Source organism: Polypterus senegalus, chromosome 2, assembly GCF_016835505.1.
Source record: "Polypterus senegalus isolate Bchr_013 chromosome 2, ASM1683550v1, whole genome shotgun sequence".
Lineage (NCBI taxonomy): Eukaryota > Metazoa > Chordata > Cladistia > Polypteriformes > Polypteridae > Polypterus > Polypterus senegalus.
Window position 1 is genome coordinate 166,643,215 of NC_053155.1, and position 21,830 is coordinate 166,665,044.

The following is a 21,830-nucleotide window of genomic DNA, read 5'->3' on the forward strand; positions in this document are numbered from 1 at the left end:
TCGCAGTACTCCGTTTCCCATACTGCTTTGCGCCTTTCACCACACCGTAGTGCGTCTGCTGCAAAGGGTTTCTGTGAGCGGACATGTTCCACTGGTCTTACAGAGGAAAAACATTTTTAACCTAAGTGAATACACGCAGGGTAATTCGCCGAAACAGAACAATATGGATGCCGTTAACGCCTTCAATCAGGAGGTAAAAGTAATATTTTGTAGCAATTTACTTAATGTTTACGTGAAATGTTTGGTCTCACGTGAGCGCGCCAGGCCTGTGGCCTAGCGGCCCAGTTAGGCACCTTGCCATTGGTGTCTTTAAAGGCCGCACGGAGCTGGGCTTCTGAGCTAACGAGAGTCGGGTGCAAGTACCATTAAAAGGCTGGTTGATCCTAACATTTCACATCTTGTTCTTAGGGTAGACGTTTGTGAATGCATATAGGGCTTAAAACCCGGGGCTAACTTAAATAAGCTTATGAGTTTCCTGCAGTAAGTTTACATGTTGAAGTTCATGTTTCTAGGAAGCCTTTACAATGGACTGACTTCTGATTACATGAGTACGTAAAATTTAGTGCACTGGCATCAATTTATCTAAATGTTTGCCCACCACTTTAGTATGTATAATTTTAGTAATAGATAATCGTGAGTTATTTTAGTTATTGCCTAGGCCTTGTCTCTTCATAGTTATTGAATCATGTCGACGTACGTGATCCTCGGGGAGAGCATCAGTGGGCTTTGCAGGTGACTGGAGCAACAGTTTTTACAATTATATGTAGTTTGTTTGGAAAGTACAATTGTTATTATGTGTAGAACTGTAACATGCACTTGATACTTGATATTAATTGTAATAATTCATTCAGTAGTCAACGGAGGTGAGCACACGTAACTAAAATTAACAGTGGTGAATCACATTGACTTGAATACATTTCCCAGTAGAGCGCACTTCGCTGTTTCCTTCAGCTTTCCAAGTTTAACTTTTATGTTTAGTTAAGGTATAAGGTTTATAGCTGTCCAGTGTTTTAATTGATACGGAGATCAATTCTTTAATACTTGTGAATTGCCGCTTATGTAGGTGTAAGTAGTATAGTAGCTGTAAAGAGTTAAGTCCCCAGTCATTTTTTTGGGAAAATGTATATTGTATTTGTAAATTTTCCTAACACAACAATTATGTAGAGTTTACGGCAAAGAAACCGGCTGCTCACTTTTATATGTTGCACTATGTAGTTGTTTAACGACAGGTAAGGGGGCCCGTTGTCTGGAGGCTATAATAGCGAAGCACCCTGCACCTCTAGAGTTCCAACGCAAATGCTTCAACCAGAGTTTTCCCATACCACAGAAGATTCACACTTTTGCACAGTATACAATTACGCAGTCATGTTGTAGCCCACACCACTTACAACTGAAGTAGACCTACCTTCATAGTTACAGTATTAACAGAAGTGTGCATTAATCTTCTCGACAGTGTTACTGCTGCAGGTACTGTGTTTTGTGTGGCAGTGCTTGTTTTCTAAGGTGGTTTTTGGTCGGTCTGTTCTTTTTTTGTTTCAACATAATTGTGAAAAATTAGTTGCACAATTACATGTGCAGAGATAATAAGACAAATTTTGGTTTGTGCTGTTTTCTTATAGACAACGTGCTTTGATAGCACAGTACCACGACAGGTACCTGTGTTAAGGTCTGCTTTTTGGGTGGTATTCATCAGCAGTTAAGCAAACTTCATTTTTTCCAGCTGCACACTCTGCAGGACATAGCTAAGTGATAACTAAGTTCAGAAATGATAAAGGCGCATAAAGGGGTTATCTCTGAAAGGGACTGGTAAAGTGAACATATTTTATCAGGTATGTGCTGTGAGTTTATTTTATAATGTTTGTATCATATGTACAATACGTAGTTATTTCTCCACGTCTTTATAGTTTGGGGTAGTTTGTGTACAAGGCATGGTATGTTAATTTAAAAAAAGACCAATTGGACAGTCCATTCTCAATTTTTCAAAACTGGTTTGCCTCTCCAGTTTTTGTGACGGAGCATTCATAATTTAGGGAGTTGGTTCAGAACGCTTTAATATAGTATGCCAGATGACCATGTCACTTAATTGTAAATTGCAAACTATGTGCAGAAGAAGCTTCAGAGATTAGTGACTCCTAGTCCTTAAGTATAAACGGTAGAGGGTCAGTTCATAGATTTTTTTTTTTTCTTGTACATGGGGGACACTAAGGTAATGGGAAGTTGCCATTAAGTGGACAAGTTGCCAGGTTCAACCTGTTTCCAATACATTGCTGCTGTATGTATCCATTGAGCTCTGCAGCTTTGACTACATTAGAGGCATTATCTGTCGTAATGGCTACGAGGTTCTTTTTCATGAGGTCTCACGCAGAAAGCATATTTCTCAGGGCATATGCAATCACCTCTGACGTGTGATCAACTGGAAAATATGCCATCTCAAGGCATCTGTTATGCAGCTTCTATTCATCATCCATGTACTGCAAAGTATGAAAATGTATTTAGTCCCTTCCTGATTTCATATTTTTTTGTATGTTTGTCACATTTAAATGTTTCAGATCATCAAACAAATTTAAATATATTAAAAATAACCCAAATAAACACAAAATGCAGTTTTTAAGTGATTATTTTATTTATTAAGGGGAAAAAACTATCCAGACCTATATGGCTATATGTGAAAAAGTAATTACCTCCCGAGTTCAATCATGAAGTATCTGTGGTTAATCACATTTTTTGGAAAGCTGAGTTTAATTTCACTAGCCACACCCAGGCCTGATTACTGCCAAACCTGTTGAATCAAGAGATCACTTAAATAGAACCTGTCAAACAAAGTGAAGTAGGCCAAACGATCCTAAAAAATAAAGACATCATGCCACGATCTAAAGACATTCAGGAAAAGATGAGAAACAAAGTAATTGACATCTATCCATCTTGGAAAGGTTACAAAGCCATTTCTAAAGCTTTGGGACTCCAGTGAACTATGGTGGGAGCCATTATCCACAAATGGAGAAAACATGGAACAGTGGTGAACTTCCCAGAAGTGGCAGGCCTACATATATTACCCTAAGAGTGCAATGACAACTCATCCAAAAAGTCACAAAAGAACCCTGAACAAAATCCAAAGAACTCCAGGCCATGACTCAACCATAAGAAAGGGAGTGGGCAAAAATGCCATGCAGGGCAGAGTTACATGGCGAAAACCACTGCTGACCAAAAAGAACATAAAGGCTCATCTCACTCTTGTCAAAAAACATCTTGATCTCCAAGGCTTTTGGGAAAATATTCTGTGGACTGATGAAACAAAAGTTGAACTTTTTGGAATGTGTGTCCTGTTACATTTGGTGTAAAAGTAACACAGAATTTCAGAAAAAGAGCATCATAGCAACAGTCAAGCATGGTGATGGTCTGGGTCTGCTTTGCTGCTTCACGACCTGGGCGATTGCTGTGATTGATGGAACCATGAATTCTCCTGTCTACCAAAACCCTGAAGGAGAATGTGTGGCCATCAGTTTGTGACCTCAAGCTGAAGTGCACTTGGGTTCTACAGCAGGACGATGATCCAAAGCACACCAGCAAGTCCATCTCTGAATGGCTTAAAAAACAAAATGAATGTTTTGGAGTGGCCTAGTCAGAGTTTGGACTTGAATCCAATTGAGATGTTGTGGCATAATCTTAAAAAAGCGGTTCATGCTCGGAAACCCTCCAATGTGGCTGAATGTAGGTTTGGATGTTTTTTTTTTCCTTAAGTAAAATCACTTAAAACTGCATTTTGTGTTTACTTGGGTTATCTTTGTCTAATATTTAAATTTGTTTGATGATCTGAAACATTTAAGTGTTACAAACATGCAAAAAAATAAGAGATCGGGAAGCGGCAAATACTTTTTCATAGCACTGTAAGTATCAATTATGGCTCCATCATCCTACTTGACCAAAGATCAGATGTGGCTGCAAAGTGCTGAACAGATTTCAGTTCAGCAGCTTGGGAAAAATATTTTCGCGATAGCCCAGTGTATCTTCTGTCAAGGGTTTTAATGAGGTGTTTAAACCCACTGTGCTCCCCTGTAACTATGAGAGCCATATACTTTGCATTGTAGTAAGGAAATGGCATTATTTTTTTCAATCTTCTTGAATCCTTTTCATCTTGTATAGAATTTGTAAATGCTTGTGTTACTGACAACTGCATTGTGGAGGAAGTTTTTGGTGGGTGCTTGTTAGTCTCTCTTTTTTTGAGCCGTACACTTGTTCATATCCAATAACATAATTGTGCTCCAAATGTTGAAACAGATTGGTGGTATTACCTTTGGTTGCTGAAACTGTTTTTCCACAATGTTTACATTTAACTTCTTATTGTTCAGTGTTGTCTGCGCTGAAACCAAAATGTGTCCAAATGAGGAACACAACATTTTTTCTTTAGTAAGCGTTGCTTGGAGTTTGAGTTCTCCATGTTGCTTCCTTGTCGCAGACTGGATGAGGTTGGATTCAAATGGCAACGCATGTGGTAGTATGTTTTTAAGGGGACAGTACTTGAGCACACACTGGGGAAACTATTGACAGGTAAAAAAAAAAGTAACAGAATAAAAAAAAACAAATAACCAACATGGGGAAGATTTATGCCAGTTAGAGGTTCTGAATGTTGCTTTCAATTCATTTTCAATTAATCGCCCAGTTCTGTACTGTCACATTTTTACTGTATTGTATTCAATGTGAAACACTCGGTTTAATTTTCATTTTTAAAATTAATTTTACATTGTATTGTTTGGTCTCTCTCTGACTATTTTCAATGGTCTTGCTTTATGAGCTATCCGTACGCTGTATCCAAATGCAGTGATTTCATTAACACCTCAACTAGTTAAACCTGCATAAGCCTTGCTGACTGTGTGATGACTTTCCAGGACAATTTCACACTTTAAAATAGTAAAGAGCTTGTCTCTTTTTTTGTTAGCCATTAATATGCTGCCTGATGGAGCTGGTGCTGCACAAAAAGTTTACAGGTATAGTGAGATCAGTTGCAATTTTGCCATCTTTTTTTTTCTTTTTCATTCTGTTGTGGTATGTTAAGAGTGAATCATCAGACAAATGAACCTCACTTCTTCTCAAGACATGCAAAACATCTGTGTTACTTATTCGTCATTACTACATTATATGCATTGTACTTTTGGGTGAGTGCTTATAAGTTGTCATCACTTTCTGACTTCAGTTGTCAGAACAGAGCTTGCACTTGCTACTTATGACAAAGTAAAACCTGTATGACTTTGTTGATGTGAATTGTGGACTAGGCTGGAATGAGTTGTTGGATATGTCATACTATATGGCCGGCTCTACTTCACAAAGATTATGTAAATAAAGTGAATGACTGAAAAATGTTGGAAAGGTTGCATAATGCGCCATGGTCTTAGGCTAGTGTGTAGACGAATGAAAATTGCATAATCTTTTATGCAAAACCACAAACAAAACAATCCTGCTATGCCCTGTAGTAAGTGAAATTGTGAACACAATAATGTTGAAGTAAAAGACAAAATGAATAGTAATCCAATCAAACAGCTGAATGCACTGTACAACAGCAACAACTTATTTCTGGTATAGCCCAAAATCACAAAAAGAAGGCCAAGCTTTTTGACAGCCCTCCTAGTCCAAAAAAATTGGCAAAAAAAATCATGTACAGTGAACCCTCGTTTATCACGGTTAATCCGTTCCAGACTCTACCGTGATAAATGAATTTTCGCGAAGTAGGATTCTTTATTTATAAATCGAATATTTTAGCAGTTAGAGTATAGAAAACCTGTTTACGACCTTCTAAATATGTTTTTTAACATTATTAGAGCTCTCTAGACATGAAATAAAACCCTTTAGTCACCATTACACTTGTATTACCCAATATATTAGACAAAATAAGAGAAAATAAGACATATTAGACGTTACAAATATATTATTACTAGGCTCACCCGCCTTTTAAGTCGACCGACTTTTATACTCAATTTGTGTGCGGTCCATGTGAACATCAGGCATGTAAGTTTAGGGAATGAGAACATCAAAGTGCCCATTCATAACATCTCCTGAAAACCTAAGTTTTTTTATCCCCTCGAGTGCCTGTCCAAAGTTGTACAATGTCAGCCCGAATCTGTACCGCTAAAGACGGAGTTTCATGCACTAAATAAGTAGAGATGCACCGATATGAGAATTGTGGCCCGATGCCGATATCCGATAATGTCTATGTACTTATCTGCCGATATACTGTACATATTTATAAGATACAGAGAAAAATGAGACTTGATCTGCCTGGACAAGAATTACAGACAAAGTGAACATTTATTTGTATAACAATTTTGCACACCACATTCAATCATTAAAAACAAATGATATCTGCCACATTTGGCTGGCTACCTGTTGGTTATATGGGAAACAGTTTTGCAGGTTGTTGCTTTAAATAACACTTTTATCTTTCTTTTTGACGGAACAAATTCAACAATAATCGAAAAAATGAAAACTGAAAAGAATGGTAAAAAGTACAATGACAATGAAATAAGCAATGCCACTTAAGAATAACATCTTTTGCAGATTATTTACAATCATTTTAAGAATAACATCTTTTGCAGATTATTTACAATCATTAAAATGGCTTCTGCTCAACCACATTTGGCTGGCTATGTGATCCTTTGTTTTACAGTCTGCAGTATTAAATATCACAAGTTTTTTACTTTCTTTTTGATGGAATAAGTCTAACCAATCTATAATTTTAAAAAACAGAAAAGTGTACAACAGTAAAGAAATAAATAACTTTTTTTCTGGAGGCTTATTCTTTTCTATTTTTTAAGCATGATGGGTAGGCTTTTCTTAACAAACAAGAGCATCTTTGCCTAGTCGCAGGAAATTCTTTTTCTCTTTTCATTGATCACATTAGAAGACAAACTGAATAATCTCTCGCTGTCCACGCTATTACATGGGGCTGACAGGAACTTGCGTGCTACTTTGGCAATGGTAGGAAACCGACTCCAGTTGTTGTTCCAGTATTTCAGTGGATTTTCATTCCTTAGGATTGGTGCTTCAGAAAGAAATCCCTGCACCTGCTGAGTAGCATGCATACATATACAGTATTCTGTGTCATCTTTCATATCTAAAAGATAGATCTGCATTTTGGCTTTTACCAGGGCTGTCAGATTAAGATTAGAATCTACAATAAAAATAAGTATATGGCATTTGAATTGAATGCATGTCTGTATTGTATTTGCTGTTTTTTGAAATATTTTATTTTTAATATTTTGCTTTTCACTGTAGATCATGATCTGCTTACAAGTTGCTCATTATTGCTTAAGAGACTCAGGTGAAAACAGTGGCTTCCATGAATGTGATTGGCTCTCACACAAAAAGCAACATAAGACAAACACCGCACTGACACTTTCTAAAGACAATGTTCAAAAGAAAAACAAACAAAATTGTCAGTGATTGCTTAAACAAAGTAAATGCAGTCATTTTTTTTTCTTTTTTTCCCCCTAGAGGCCAGAGGACCTTATATCCCTGTGTCTACTTTTTTACAGTAAATAAGCTGAAGCATTGTGACCCTTTAAGTGTTTTACAAATGAAACAAGTGTATTAAATGTGTTACTTTGTTGAGGTCTTTTAAGTATTCTGTGTATTATAATCAATTATTAGAAGACAGCATTTTTCAAAGTAACAAAAAAATGTAAAACGAGTTTGTGTTTATTTATGAAACTATTTAGTTAACACGCACTGAACAAAAATATGAAGCAAAGAAGCATAGGCTATAGTTGGCTCAGTCGCTTGATGAAAACTAGTGATCTTTAAAATGGGTGTGTTTAACACAGAAGATCCCGACCGTTTAACTAATGACTAATAACAATATGGGTTAACAATTTAGAAACACGTATAGGCTGATCCTAAAAAATTACGTGCAAAAAAAAGATCTGTAAAATCCCAAAGTAGTGTCCAGCACGTCTTAAGTAACATAAAGCCAAAGTTAGTGCGAGGTAAAACAAACGTACCGCTCTTTTACATTCGATTGCCGTTTTTACATTTTTTATACATTTGAATTGTTAGAATAGTGATATTCGATCCGGCAGCCCTAGTTATTTACTTAAAAGAATGTTGTAAAGAGGTCCACATTTATCTTGGCCCTTTTCTGTTGTGGACCATCTATCTGTCATTCACTCGTTTGCATTTCGTTCGATGCAAGTTCCATCTGAGCTTGCAACATTTTGAGTGTCAGTGATTTTACATCTGCATCGAAATAGCGGTCTTTGTATCTCGGGTCTACAACAGTGGCAACACAGTACATGGATTCTGTGTAAATATCAATGAAACGATTGTTTACAGCATCCAAGAGAGCGCTTTTATTGGTTTTGACTCCGAAGTCAGTACGAGCGCTTTTAATCCGCAGTTGTTTTAAAGCATTAACTAAGGGAATAAAGTTAGAAGCCAAGGCTTCAGAATGGCAAATTTCTTTTGTCAGTTGTTGAAATGGAGCAAGGAATGTGATTATGTTCTCAATCAAACCCCACTGATTAGGCGTTAGAGTTGCAGGTAACTCAAAATCTGAGGCATAAGCCCCAAAGGCTCTTTTCTGCTCCAGAAAGCTTTGCAGCATATAGAATGTGTTGTTCCACCTAGTCGAAACGTCTTGTTGAAGCATTTTTGGCTGCATACCAAGTTCAGTTTGTATAGTTTTGAGATGCGAGTTGGTTAATTGTGAATGCTTAAAGTGACTATTTTTCTGCCGATCGCTATTGTATCCGAGACCCTGTGCTGGGATAGTACGCCGTCGTTCACGACAAGCTGTAAAGTATGAGCCATACATGGCAAACTTGGGATCCCGCATTCCTCCATAGCCTTTGCAACATTGCTTGCATTGTCTCGTAATACTACATGAACATTCTCTTTGGGTATTTTCCATGTTTCAAACATTCTTTTAAACGCCATGTGTGATCCAGAGCATTCTTGGGCGTGGAAGATTGCTTTCTGCAATTAAAACTTGCGGTCGATCCACTGAGTAGTTAAACTAAGCATATTAATAGCACTTGTATCAGATGTCCATATATCAGTGGTAAAGCTTATGGCTGTGACATCTTTAGCAAGGAGTTTGTGCACATGACTTTCCACAATCTTATGTAACTCTGGAAGCGCTATGTCAGAAAAATAACGGCGACTGGCTATCTGGTAACGGGGCTCAAGATGCTCAAGCTGCCTTCGAAATCCCTTATCTTCTACAACAGAAAATAGCTGATCGTCCAGAGCAATACATTTCATTACCTCTGCAGTAATTGTTTGAGCTTTAGGGTTATCTTTATCACATTTCTTTGATTTCTCAAGTAACTGATCAACGCGTTGAGCTACTGTAGTTTTTGATTTTGTGCGCGGTGGCGCAGGATTCTCCTCTTTTGCTCTGAGGAATTCTATATATTTGTCAGGATGGCGTGTCTTCAAGTGTGTAATTAAGTTGGTGGTATTGAAATTTCGCACTTTGGTCCCTCCACACAAAACATTAGTCGAACAAGTGTTGCAAATGGCATATTTTATGTTGCTCTCACTTACTTTAAAAAACTTTAACACTGCAGACATTTTCGCACAGTAGCCCACAAACGTCTGGCACATCCGGAACACAGTCAATGCATCATCAATATCTGTTCGAATTATCGGTCCAATTTAGTCATCGGTCCGATGCCGATAAAATTATTTTAACCCATTATCTGCCGATACAGATATAAATCCGATGATATCGTGCATCCCTATAAATGAGCCATAGATGAGAATAAGCAAGCGCCATCTCCCCTGATATTTACTACGCGGTGAGGCATTTGTACTCCATCAACATTAATTATTTCCAGAGACATAATTTTGTCCATTTTTCCAGCGCATCGTGAACAAAAGCAAGGGAACGATGGTAGCACCAGAACTCTGCTCACATCACTTCGTGCCACAAGTAGTAAGTCTATGATATGCGGAATACCTCTACGCTTTGGACTCACGGGACGGAAGGACAATCCCGACCGCTTTTATAGAGTAGATTATTATTGTACTGTACATTTAATTACACACACAAACACACACACACACCACACACACAGTTCTTACACACAACCACTAACCTATGAAGGCACAACCTCAGTAGGAGAGTCTTCAGGTGGTGCGGTATCTTCAGCAGGTGCATCATTGTCGTCTTCCGCTGAAGGAGTACTAGGAGTAGGCAGTGGGCGTCTGGGTGCGTGGCAGAAGAACATCTTGATAGGCAGTTGCTGGCGCTGTCTTTTCATATGCGTGAGGAGGCTTTTGTAGGGTATTGCTATCTTTGATCATATCCAAGAGTTTCACCTTCTCCTGGATAGTAAGCATCTTCCTCCGGCGCTTAGTTTTATTGTCAGAAGGCTTAGAAAAAGCAGCACGTTTAGGAGCCATCGTCGGGCTTAGATAAAAGCTCTCAGAAAGCGCATGCGTAGTGATGTAACCATGTATGAGAAAAAGTCGCGATAGAGTGAAACCGCGAAAGTCGAAGCGTGATATAGCAAGGGATCACTGTAGAGGAAAAAAATTTCAAGACTATTGTGAAAGGCAATTTTGAGCGTAGCCCCCTCATTGACAATGAAATGCTTATTTCAGGCTGTGGAATAAGTGTGGAACAAGTAATAATTCTTCCAGCATTTATGGTTGTATTGTTATTAGTACTGACTGCAGGTGTGGACAGATTGTTAGTGAATGCTGTAGCCTGATGGGCTACCAGCTTTGCAAACCTGCTAGTCTAGGTGCCTTTCTAGTCTAGTCTTTCTGTAGCAACATTTATTTGAATAATTGTTATACAGGATTGCATAGCTCTCTCTTACTACTATATAAACAGAGTTGGCATCTTTGGAGAGAATACTTTAGCAAATATGTCACTTTTAAAGAATTTTATGTTGATGTGTGGTATTTTTCCAATGTACAAAAAGAAATGTTTAAAAATTAAGTTAATACTGCATTAATATTGTATTCTCAAATTTAGTTTTCTGGCCTAATTTACAAATATGTTCTTAGTGAAAATACAGTGGTACCTCGGTATACGTCTGCTTTGGAATAAGTCCAACTTGGTATACATCCTGTTTAGAGACGAAATATTTTGCTTGGTATACGACCTTTGTTTGGAATACGACTCGTGTGCTAGAACAACACGTGTGGTATACCGGGCGAGCACCTTCAAAAAAAAAGGGCCAAGTTTTAACCTGTACAGTAATCCCTCGCTATATCACGCTTCGACCTTCACTCTATCGTGGATTTTATATGAAAGCATAGCTAAATATATAACACGTATTTTTCGCTGCTTCACGGGTTCTGTGGACAATGTGTCTTTTTACTTCCTGTACATGCTTCCTCAGTTGGTTTGCCCAGTTGATTTCATACAATGGACGCTATTGGCAGATGACTGAGAAGCTAACCAATCAGAGCATGTAGTTAAGTTCTCCTGACTGAGAGGCTAACCAATCAGAGCATGCAGTTAAGTTCCTACGTGCTGAATGCAGTGTTAACCAGGAAGATTCGTCTCGCTCATTCAGCATCAACGTGTTTCGCTGTGTAAAGAGTTAACTTTTGTGCTCTTTTGTGTTTATCTTTGTGCATAGTCAAGCCCTTTATTATGGCTCCAAAATGATCTGCTACTGCTTCAGGGGCCGTGCCCAGGTGCAAATGGAAGATGTTAATGATTGCCGAAAAGGTAAATGTTTTGTATTTGTTGAAGGCTAGGAAAGGAATATAAGATCTACAGCTGCAGTGTCCTTTAAACCAGGGTGCAAAACGAGTTGTAAGTGGATGTAATAAGGCAGTAGTCTGGATGGAATCTGCTTTAGGGATTTGGATTGAAGACTGCCAGAAGAAGAACAACGACAGTGCTACACAGTCGCCTGAAGTGGCTCCTTTGGAAGAGCTGTAACGCTCTCCTTTGTTGTGCAGCAAAATTAAACTCATTGTTATCGGACAAGTCATTTTCATTTATTTCATCTAATTGCTTTTGTATTTATGTATTTTAGTATTAAGCAGTGTTTAAATTATTTTATACAACCCCATCAATGTATAATATGCCAATAACAATATGATTTTTTTTTCATGGGAACGAATTAGTCATTTTCCCATTATTTCTTATGGGAAAAATTTGTTTGGTATAAGTCCAAGGATCTGGAACGGATTAAGGACGTATACCAAGGTACCACTGTACAAGTATAGTTTATACTAATTACTAAGTGCAAAAACTGGTACACACACAAATACTGATTTGTTAAATCACACAGAGAACAAGTTAAACTCATTAAACATGAATGGAAACCAACATTATTTATCTATTAAATGGCTAGTTGTCAATGGAGGAGATTAAAATTGCAAAAGTGAAAGTCAAACACAGGTGCATCTCAATAAATTAGAATATCATCAAAGTTAATTTATTTCAGTAATTCACTTCAAACAGTGAAACTCATATTATATAGATTCATTACACACAGTGATATATTTGAAGGGTTTATTTCTTTTCATTTTGCTGATTATGGCTTATAGCTAATAACAACCAAAAATTCAGTATATCAGAAAATTAGAGTATTACATAAAACCAATTAAAAAAAGATTTCTAATATAGAAATGTTGGCCTATTGAAAATTATGTCCATGTACACACTCAATACTTGGTTGGGGTTCCTTTTGCATGAATTACTGCCTCAATTCGACTTGGCATGGAGGTGCTCAGCCTGTGGTACTGCTGAGGTGTTACGGAAGCCCAGGATGCTTTGATAGCAACCATCAGCTCGTCTGCATTGTTGGGTCTGGTGTCTCATCCTCCTCTTGACAATACCCCATCGATTCTGTATGGGATTTAGATCAGGTAAGTTTGCTGGCCAATCAAGCACAGTGATACCGTGGGCATTAAACCAGGTATTGGTACTTTTTGCAGTGTGGGCAGGTGCCAAGTACTACTGGAAAATGAAATCAGCATCCCCATAAAGCTTGTTAGCAGAGGGAAGCATGAAGTGCTCTAAAATTTCCTGGCTGACTATGGACTTGATAAAACACAGTGAACCAACACCAGCAGATGACATGGCTCCCCAAATCATCACTGACTATGGAAACTGTGCACTGGACCTCAAGCAACTTGGATTCTGTGCCTTTCCACTTTTCCTCCAGGCTGTGGGACTTCGATTGCCAAATGAAATGCAAAGTTACTTTCATCTGAAAAGATGACTTTGGACACTGAAGCAACCACCCAAATAAGATGTTTCTGATGTTGTCTCGGGTTCGGATGTGGCTTGATACAAGAAATGCGACAGGTGGAGCCCATGTCCTGTATACGTCAGTGTGAGGTGGCTCTTAAAGCACTGACTCCAGCTGCAGTCCACTCCTTGTGAATCTCTCCCAAATTCTTGAATGGGCTGTGCTTCACAATACTCTCTTGGCTGCGGTTATCCCTGTTCCTTGTGCATTGATGGGAGCTGCTGTGCTCAAAGCCTCTTTCAAAGTTGCATTATAATTTGATGTTAGCTGATCCAAATTGTTTTCAAAAATTTTGCTTTAGTTTCTCAAAATATTTACTAATTTTGTTGCAGATTTATAATCTATATGTCACACTGTCCTGGTTTTAATCTGCGATTATTCTGATTAGATCAGATCAATGTTAAATGTACTGTAATTAAGTAGTGATCAGAAATAACTTCATTTAAAGGTGTAATATTTAAAATTTCGGTCTAAACTCCACAAGTAATTAAACTTTGAGTCAAGCCACTGAAACTCTGGAAGAACCCTACTGAGTTTAATAAATAAGTAAAACATTTGCTAAAAGTACCAGTTTTCACATCATGTATATTTAAATCCCTAATTAACACTATATTATAATTTATGGCTAAATTGGATAAAATACCGCCAAATGCAGTCAGAAACATTGAATGTGGTCTGTAGACTAGTACTAGTACTACTATGCCTGAATCTGTTTTAAATATCAAGTGCCTCATAAGATGAAAATAAGCCTAAATTTTTACAGGCAGTTTGCCACCTTGACCAGTATTTCTTGATTCATGAAGGAATGTATAACCATTTGGCATAGGGATGCTACTATCGGTTGGTTGCCGATCTAAATTAACTGATTTTCACTAAAAAGACTGTGATCTGTGATTGGTAAATTGGCCAATCACAAAAACCAATTGATTCAGCCCAATTTTCGAACCTTTATGGTAATTTAATTACATTGTTCCTTTACGCAAGGTATTATGGCAGTTGAGCCAGTGCAAGTTGAACCTCTGCAGTTAAGACAGACAGCAAGAAAAGCTACTTTAATGAATTCAGACCTTTTTATTTTATGCTTCAAATTAAAATGGACAGCATTTTGATATGGAAAGAGAGCTTGAGTGTGAGTGCAGCATCTTGCATTTTTAATTGGGGAAAAAGAAAAGATGAAGAATTTGAAATTGCTGCTTAGTAAACAATAGACATGTTAGCTTAACAGAAGAATGTATCTTTTACTTATAAACTTAAGCATGTTAGCCTTGTGTCTTCTTGATAAGCAACTTATGAACATTTGATACATTTGCAGCTTTTTAAAGATTTTTACTGTGTTTATTATTTGTTGCTGTGTTATATACAGCACAAGGTTTGATAAGAAACAAGTACTATATAATTAAAATGGTAATTCATGTTTATAATAACACTTCAGGAATTATTTTTAGCTGATTAGCTGAAGAAAAAAACACACCTTTACAAATATAGTAAATGTATATTTTATGAGCAAAAAAGATGTAGTTAGGAGTGTGTGATATGTATTGTCTATGATAATACCTTGTTGTTTTAACGATGTGCGAGCTGAGTATGTCACTCAGTTTGCAAAAAAACAAAACGTGCCTTGAGAGTTCACATTCACTGTCTCATATAACTTAACGGGATAGACTTCTGCGCATGCGTGCATGGTCAGCACACCACCGGTGAAGCTAGCGTAGTTGCCTGAAAGTTTTCAGCACCAGAGGAAATACTGTAATATTTAAGCATGCTGCTCTGAATCCAAATGCGGAGAGAGGGGTGTTGTGTAACACAACTAGAAGTTTCTTAAGCAGATTTTTACAATTTTTTAATTTTTTCTGATATCTTTGTGCAATATTGGACAGAACTTATTTACAAATGCTACAGTTTTTTTTCCTGTGAAATATTTGACAGAACTTTGGGTTTTCACATTATAGTACAGTATGTCAGATTTTTGTTCTTGCTTGTCTGCTGCACAATTCACCTTATAGCAGAGCAGTTTATGTTTATTAAGTCTGTAATGTTCATGCCCTGTATTTCAATTATGATTAGTATTTTATTCCCTTTGGATTCATATTTGTTTACGTTAAGGGTAAGTGTCTGTTTAAAAATGATGTCATTATTATAGTTTTGTTGGTCATAGTGCAGTTTTTTTGTGTAAATCCTGTAGGCTACTTTGAAATTGTTTACTCATACTTGCACTGTTTGATCTCAGTAATACTTTGACTGGTGATTTTAATGTTTAATGTTTTTGTGTTATTTTACTTTAGTTTTAAGTACAAACCGGATTCCATAAAAGTTGGGACAGTATACAAATCGTGAATAAAAACTGAATGCAATGATGTGGAGGTGCCAACTTCTAATATTTTATTCAGAATAAAACATAAATCACGGAACAAAAGTTTAAACTGAGAAAATGTATCATTTTAAGGGAAAAATATGTTGATTCAGAATTTCATGATCCCAAAAAAGTTTCAAATCCCAAAAAAGTTGGGACAAGGCCATTTTCACCACTGTGTGGCATCTCCCCTTCTTCTTACAACACTCAACAGACGTCTGGGGACTGAGGAGACCAGTTTCTCAAGTTTAGAAATAGGAATGCTCTTCCATTCTTGTCTAATACAGGCCTCTAACTGTTCAATCGTCTTGGGCCGTCTTTGTCGCACCTTCCTCTTTATGATGCGCCAAATGTTCTCTATAGGTGAAAGATCTGGACTGCAGACTGGCCAGTTCAGTACCCGGATCCTTCTCCTACGCAGCCATGATGTTGTGATTGATGCAGAATGTGGTCTGGCATTGATGGTGCCTTTCCAGACATGCAAGCTGCCCATGCCACACGCACTCATGCAACCCCATACCATCAGAGATGCAGGCTTCTAAACTGAGCGTTGATAACAACTTGGGTTGTCCTTGTCCTCTTTGGTCCGGATGACATGGCGTCCCAGATTTCCAAAAAGAACTTCGAATCGTGACTCGTCTGACCACAAAACAGTCTTCCATTTTGCCACACTCCATTTTAAATGATCCCTGGCCCAGTGACAACGCCTGAGCTTGTGGATCTTGCTTAGAAATGGCTTCTTTGCACTGTAGAGTTTCAGCTGGCAACGGCGGATGACACGGTGGATTGTGTTCACTGACAATGGTTTCTGGAAGTATTCCTGAGCCCATTCTGTGATTTCCTTTACAGTAGCATTCCTGTTTGTGGTGCAGTGTCGTTTAAGGGCCTGGAGATCACGGGCATCCAGTATGGTTTTACGGCCTTGACCCTTACGCACAGAGATTGTTCCAGATTCTCTGAATCTTCGGATGATGTTATGCACAGTTGATGATGATAGATGCAAAGTCTTTGCAATTTTTCGCTGGGTAACACCTTTCTGATATTGCTCCACTATCTTTCTGCGCAACATTGTGGGAATTGGTGATCCTCTACCCATCTTGGCTTCTGAGAGACACTGCTACTCTGAGAAGCTCTTTTTATACCCAATCATGTTGCCAATTGACCTAATTAGTGTTTATTGGTCTTCCAGCTCTTCGTTATGCTCAAATTTACTCTTTCCAGCCTCTTATTGCTATTTGTCCCAACTTTTTTGGGATTTGTTGACACCGTGAAATTTTGAATCAACATATTTTTCCTTTAAAATGATACATTTACTCGGATTAAACGTTTGATCTGTAATCTATGTTCTATTACAAATAAAATATTGACATTTGCCATCTCTACATCATTGCATTCAGTTTTTATTCACAATTTGTTTAGTGTCCCAACTTTTTTGGAATCCAGTTTGTAAATAAATAAGACCTTAGCTGTTGTTTCCATTAATCTTATTAATAAGCTACAGTTAATATGCTTTTATCAAGACTGAGCTAGATCAGTAAGACATTTTTAAGGGATACAAAATATCTAATTGTCGTTATCGTCAAAGTATCAAAAAATATTGATGTAATTTTTTGCCAGTATCACACACCCCTTGCATTAGTACATTGTAATGATTTAAAGTGATTAAAATCTATAAATGCATGTACAGTAATCCCTCGCTATATCGCGCTTTGACTTTCGCAGCTTCATTCTATCGTGCATTTTATATGTAAGCATATCTAAATATGTATATAATGCAGATTTTTCTTTGCTTCGCGGGTTTCTGCAGACAAAGGGGCCTTTTTACTTCTTGTACATGCTTCCACAGTTGGTTTGCCCAGTTGATTTCATACAAGGGATGCTATTGGCGGATGGCTGAGAAGCTACCCAATCAGAGCACGCAGTTAATTTCCTGTGTGCTGATTGGCTCAGCGACAGAGCGGTGAATTCGATTTTGCTGTGATAACCAGGAAGTCTCGTCTCACTCATTCAGCATCAACGTGTTTCGCTGTGTAAAGAGTTAATTTTTGTGCTCTTTTGTGTTTATCTTTGTGCATAGTCAAGCCCTTCGTTATGGCTCCAAAACGATCTGCTCCTGTGCCCAAGCGCCAACAGAAGATGCTAACAATTGCCGAAAAGGTAAAAGTTTTGAATATGTTGAAGGAAGGGAACATGTACACCACTGTTGGACGCCATTACGGCATCAATGAGTCCACGATTCTTTTTATTTAAAAAGGAGGAAAAGAATATAAGGTCTATGGCTGCAGTATCTTTTAACCAGGGCGCAAAATGAGTTTAAGTGGAATCTGCTTTAGGGATTTGGATTGAAGACTGCCGGAAGAACAGCAACGGTGGTGCTGCACAGTTGTTTGAAGATGCTCCTTTAGAAGAGCTGTAACGCTCTCCTTTGTTGTGCAGTAAAATTAAACTCATTGTTATCGGACAAATGGTTGTGTCATTGTTGGTGAGTAACCATAATTAATTTTCTACATACAGTACTTAGTAAATGTACGTACGTTTAGTGTCATTGTACACACATTTTACTGTATACAATTTTTCTTGCATTGTATGTATTTATTGCTGGTGGCCTGTCTATCGTAATGGCTGTAACATATGTGATATCGGAGACACTCAATATCTTTAAAATAATATTTAGGTTTTACTGTATATAAACAGTTTGTTACATACATAATTTCAACGAATCTTACCTAATATCTAAGTGAATACAAAGGGTTTATGCTGTATAACTGTGCATAAAATGTTTATAAGAGTGTGGGAGAGTTAATAAGGGCTTAAAATATATAAAAATAACCATGTGAGCATATGGTTTTTTCTTCGCGGATTTTCACCCTGCGTGGGGGGTTCTGGAACGCAACAACCGCGATTGAGGAGGGATCACTGTATATTCATTTCAGCAGTGTTAAATTGCCATTATCAATTGATTGATTGATTGTGCGAGAAATGTATATCATTTTTTTGTTTTTGGAGAAATTAAGCCTTATCGGTTCTCAGGGAGAGGACACAAATCACATTTTATCCTTAATATAATATTTACCAAAGCAGTTTTATTTCCAATAGAGCGAATATTTACTAAGCAGCCTTTTAAGCTACCTGAATGCTTCTGTACTGGTGTTTGAATTAAATTGCTACTACAGGTGCTCCTATTGGAGGATCTTATTTTAACTCTTGGTCTAATTATGCTCTTTATCATACGGTGATCAAATGATTTTGGTTCAAGACTGAATTTATAAGATGCCCCTCAACAAGGATTCTTGTTAACAGCTGCTGAATAGTAACAGGAGGGATAAACGGTAGTCTGTGATTTTGTGTTCTGATCAGTCAGTCAGGTGTGCAGTTTTGCAGACATAATTTGGGATTAAACAAAAAATTCCTAGATCTAAAAAATCTAGAGTTCCTCTTTAATAACTTAGTTTGTTTCAAATATATATCATTAATGACAACATGCTACAGTAATAAGATGAACACTTCATTGCCTGCTATTGGTCCAGTTTAGTCTCTATGCTGCATACCTTTGCGACCTCAAATCATGTAACTTTAAGTGCTGGATTAACATAGTTTGAAATTCTAACATTCTGGACTATGGATTTGCCAATTATGAGCACACCAGTAACGGTACACTGCATGATAATTTGCCGTGCATACACTTGACTTGAGCGTTCATAGTTTTCATACTCTTTCTCTGTACATTTAGCATTCATTTGCTCAGAGGTTGAAACACTTGCTGCTTCCTGAGCAGCTCTTCTTTTCTCCACCCTAGTGGCCTGGTTCTTTTCTTCTTTCGCCTGCATCTTTTCGCATTAAAACTGATTAAGTCAGTGTTTGTCTTACAATTACTTAGTATGTTTTCCTTAATTTTTCACTAAAACTGGCACTTAAGTCTTCAATATCCCTCAAGAATGATTTAAGATATTAAGAGGTAGGGGAAATGACGGCAAAGGTAGTAGGGATGCTGGTTGATGCCAAAAGTTGATTCTACAATAAAATAAAACAAAATAAAAATAACGATGAATAACCTTGGAAGTCAATCTTCATCCCAAAATCGGATAGTAGACGTCACGTAGTATATGTGTACCAAATTTCAGGTCAATAGGTCAAACATTTTGTGAGCTACAGGTGATTTAAAATCCTGGACAGACAAACGAACAGCCACGGTAGCGTATTGTATATAAAGATTGTTCTACACCTTGACAGACGTACTGCTGAGCACTGAGAATCTGTTCAGGGTCTGAACTGGTGATCTGGGTACAGAGAGACTTTTTACTTCTTAGACTCCCATTTCATTGCTACCCACTCACCCTGTGGCTGAATTGGCGTTTCTGATTTTGGTCGTGCACTGACTACAATGGGACATGGAGAGGCCGAATCAGCAATGGCTGAATTGTCTAAACAAATCAAGTGAATCCAATTTTCGGATTGTCTAATAGCCATCAAATTCCTAATATAGTTCTTTGAAGCTTTTATATCATCGGCCATCACTAAGTTAACTATGCGTTTTTGGCAGGTGATGCTCTCTGTATCATCATCCAGAAAACCTGAATTGTACGTACTGCGGAGCACACAACATGAATATGTCCTTGATGGGCAGAGAACAAACTGAACTTTTGTTAAGCATGGAGCTATAATTGTATTTCCAGTAATTTTGGTGCCTTCTGAGTTCAGCTGGTTTGCTGGAATATCCTTGCGTTCAAGCTTTCACCACCTGCTGGCGATTCTTTGTGCTGTTGGTGTTGTAGCTGTTGGTGATTAAAGCAGGAGGATCAAGCACTGGTCAAACATGTGCTGATGAAAATCCAAAAGTTTGTTTTAAAAGATTTACTAAAAATTCAGAGCAAATAGTCAACACATGAATAAAGAAAAAAAGGTTTATTCACATGTAGAATAAAAGACAAAAAAAATTGGAAAAAATGTTTCTTCTCTGAACAGCTTTTTTTTGTCAAATTTCAGTTGTTTCTATACTTAAAGATGCTTTATTTTGCCTTCAGTACCCTCTAAATGTATTTCACTGCATGTTCAATAGAGTCAAGACAGGTCCCAAGCTGAGGCTAATCTATAGTCATAGAGGCTCGAGATAGAATATACCAATTCAATTCAACTAATACCATTCCAATTCAATGCACTAATATATAGACAAACATTTAATATAACTTAAATAACTAGCAGATGGCTCTTACAGATGTCTTCTCCTCATCTGTTGGCTTTTACTCCAGTTGTAATTTTACTTTACAGAGTAGTACTAGGGTGTTGTACCGTGTTAGCCATTGTAAATGTAGAGAAAAGCCAAGCAAAATGACAGCTTTTATTGGCTAACTAAAACAATATGCAAGCTTTCGAGGCACCTCGGGCCACTTCTTCAGGCATAATGCTTCTGGGATAATGTTCTTTGCACAGATTTTTTTAAAGAAAAGAACAACATACCTGCTGTGAAATATGGAAGAGGCTTGGTAATGTTTTGGGGCTTCTTTGCTGCGTCTGGCCATTGGTTACTTTGAGTCTGTGCAGGGAACAATGAAATCTCAAGACTATATCGACATTTCAGAACAAAACATTCTTCCTAGTGTCAGAAAGCTCGGTCTCAGTCACAGATCATGGATCCTCCAACAGGATAATGACCCAAAACACACAGCTAAAGGCTCCCATCAATATATAAGAGCAAAACATTGGATTATTATGAAAGGGCATTCTATCAGCCCTGATTTAATTAATTTGAAACATCTATGGAAGGAACTGAAACGAGCAGTCTGGAGAAAGGACCCTTCAAACCTGACACAGTTTGCTCGGGAAGAGTTGGCCAAAACTAATTGTTGATAGGTGTAGAAGTCTCATTGAGAGCTACAGGAATCACTTGTTTGCAGTGGTTGTAAACCAAATGTTAGGTTTAAGTGTCCTATCATTGTTTTTGTCACTGCCATTTTCGTTTTGTTATTATTTGAAATATTTTGTAGGGACTTGTTTTGGTGGCTATGGGGGAAGAGCACGCTTTTGGTGCTGCATGTGTCTGGGTGGCATCCAGATACACAATAATGTGTTCTTGCAACCGGTAGCTGTCTGGTCTCTTTTTGCCATAGTATGGAGACTGGGACTGCTTATACAGTAATCCCTCCTCGATCTCGGGGGGTTGCGTTCAGAACCCCCCGCGATAGGTGAAAATCCGGCAAGTAGAAACAATGTTTGTATGGTTATTTTCATATATTTTAAGCTCTTATAAACTCTCCCACACTGTTTAT

General features: G+C 37.7%; 1 protein-coding gene across 2 annotated transcripts in view; it reads left to right on the forward strand.

The window, feature by feature from the left end:
* The first annotated feature begins 50 nt into the window (after positions 1–50).
* Positions 51–21,830, forward strand: part of LOC120523539 (SR-related and CTD-associated factor 4-like) — a 440,470-nt gene continuing 418,690 nt past the window's right edge. Inside the window, exon 1 of one of the 2 annotated variants that reach the window (XM_039744940.1) lies at positions 51–193. In XM_039744940.1, the coding sequence (XP_039600874.1) occupies positions 164–193 (30 nt within the window). In that variant the 5' untranslated portion in view covers positions 51–163. The remainder of the gene's footprint in view (positions 194–21,830) is intronic. The other variant, XM_039744941.1, reaches the window with a different exon arrangement.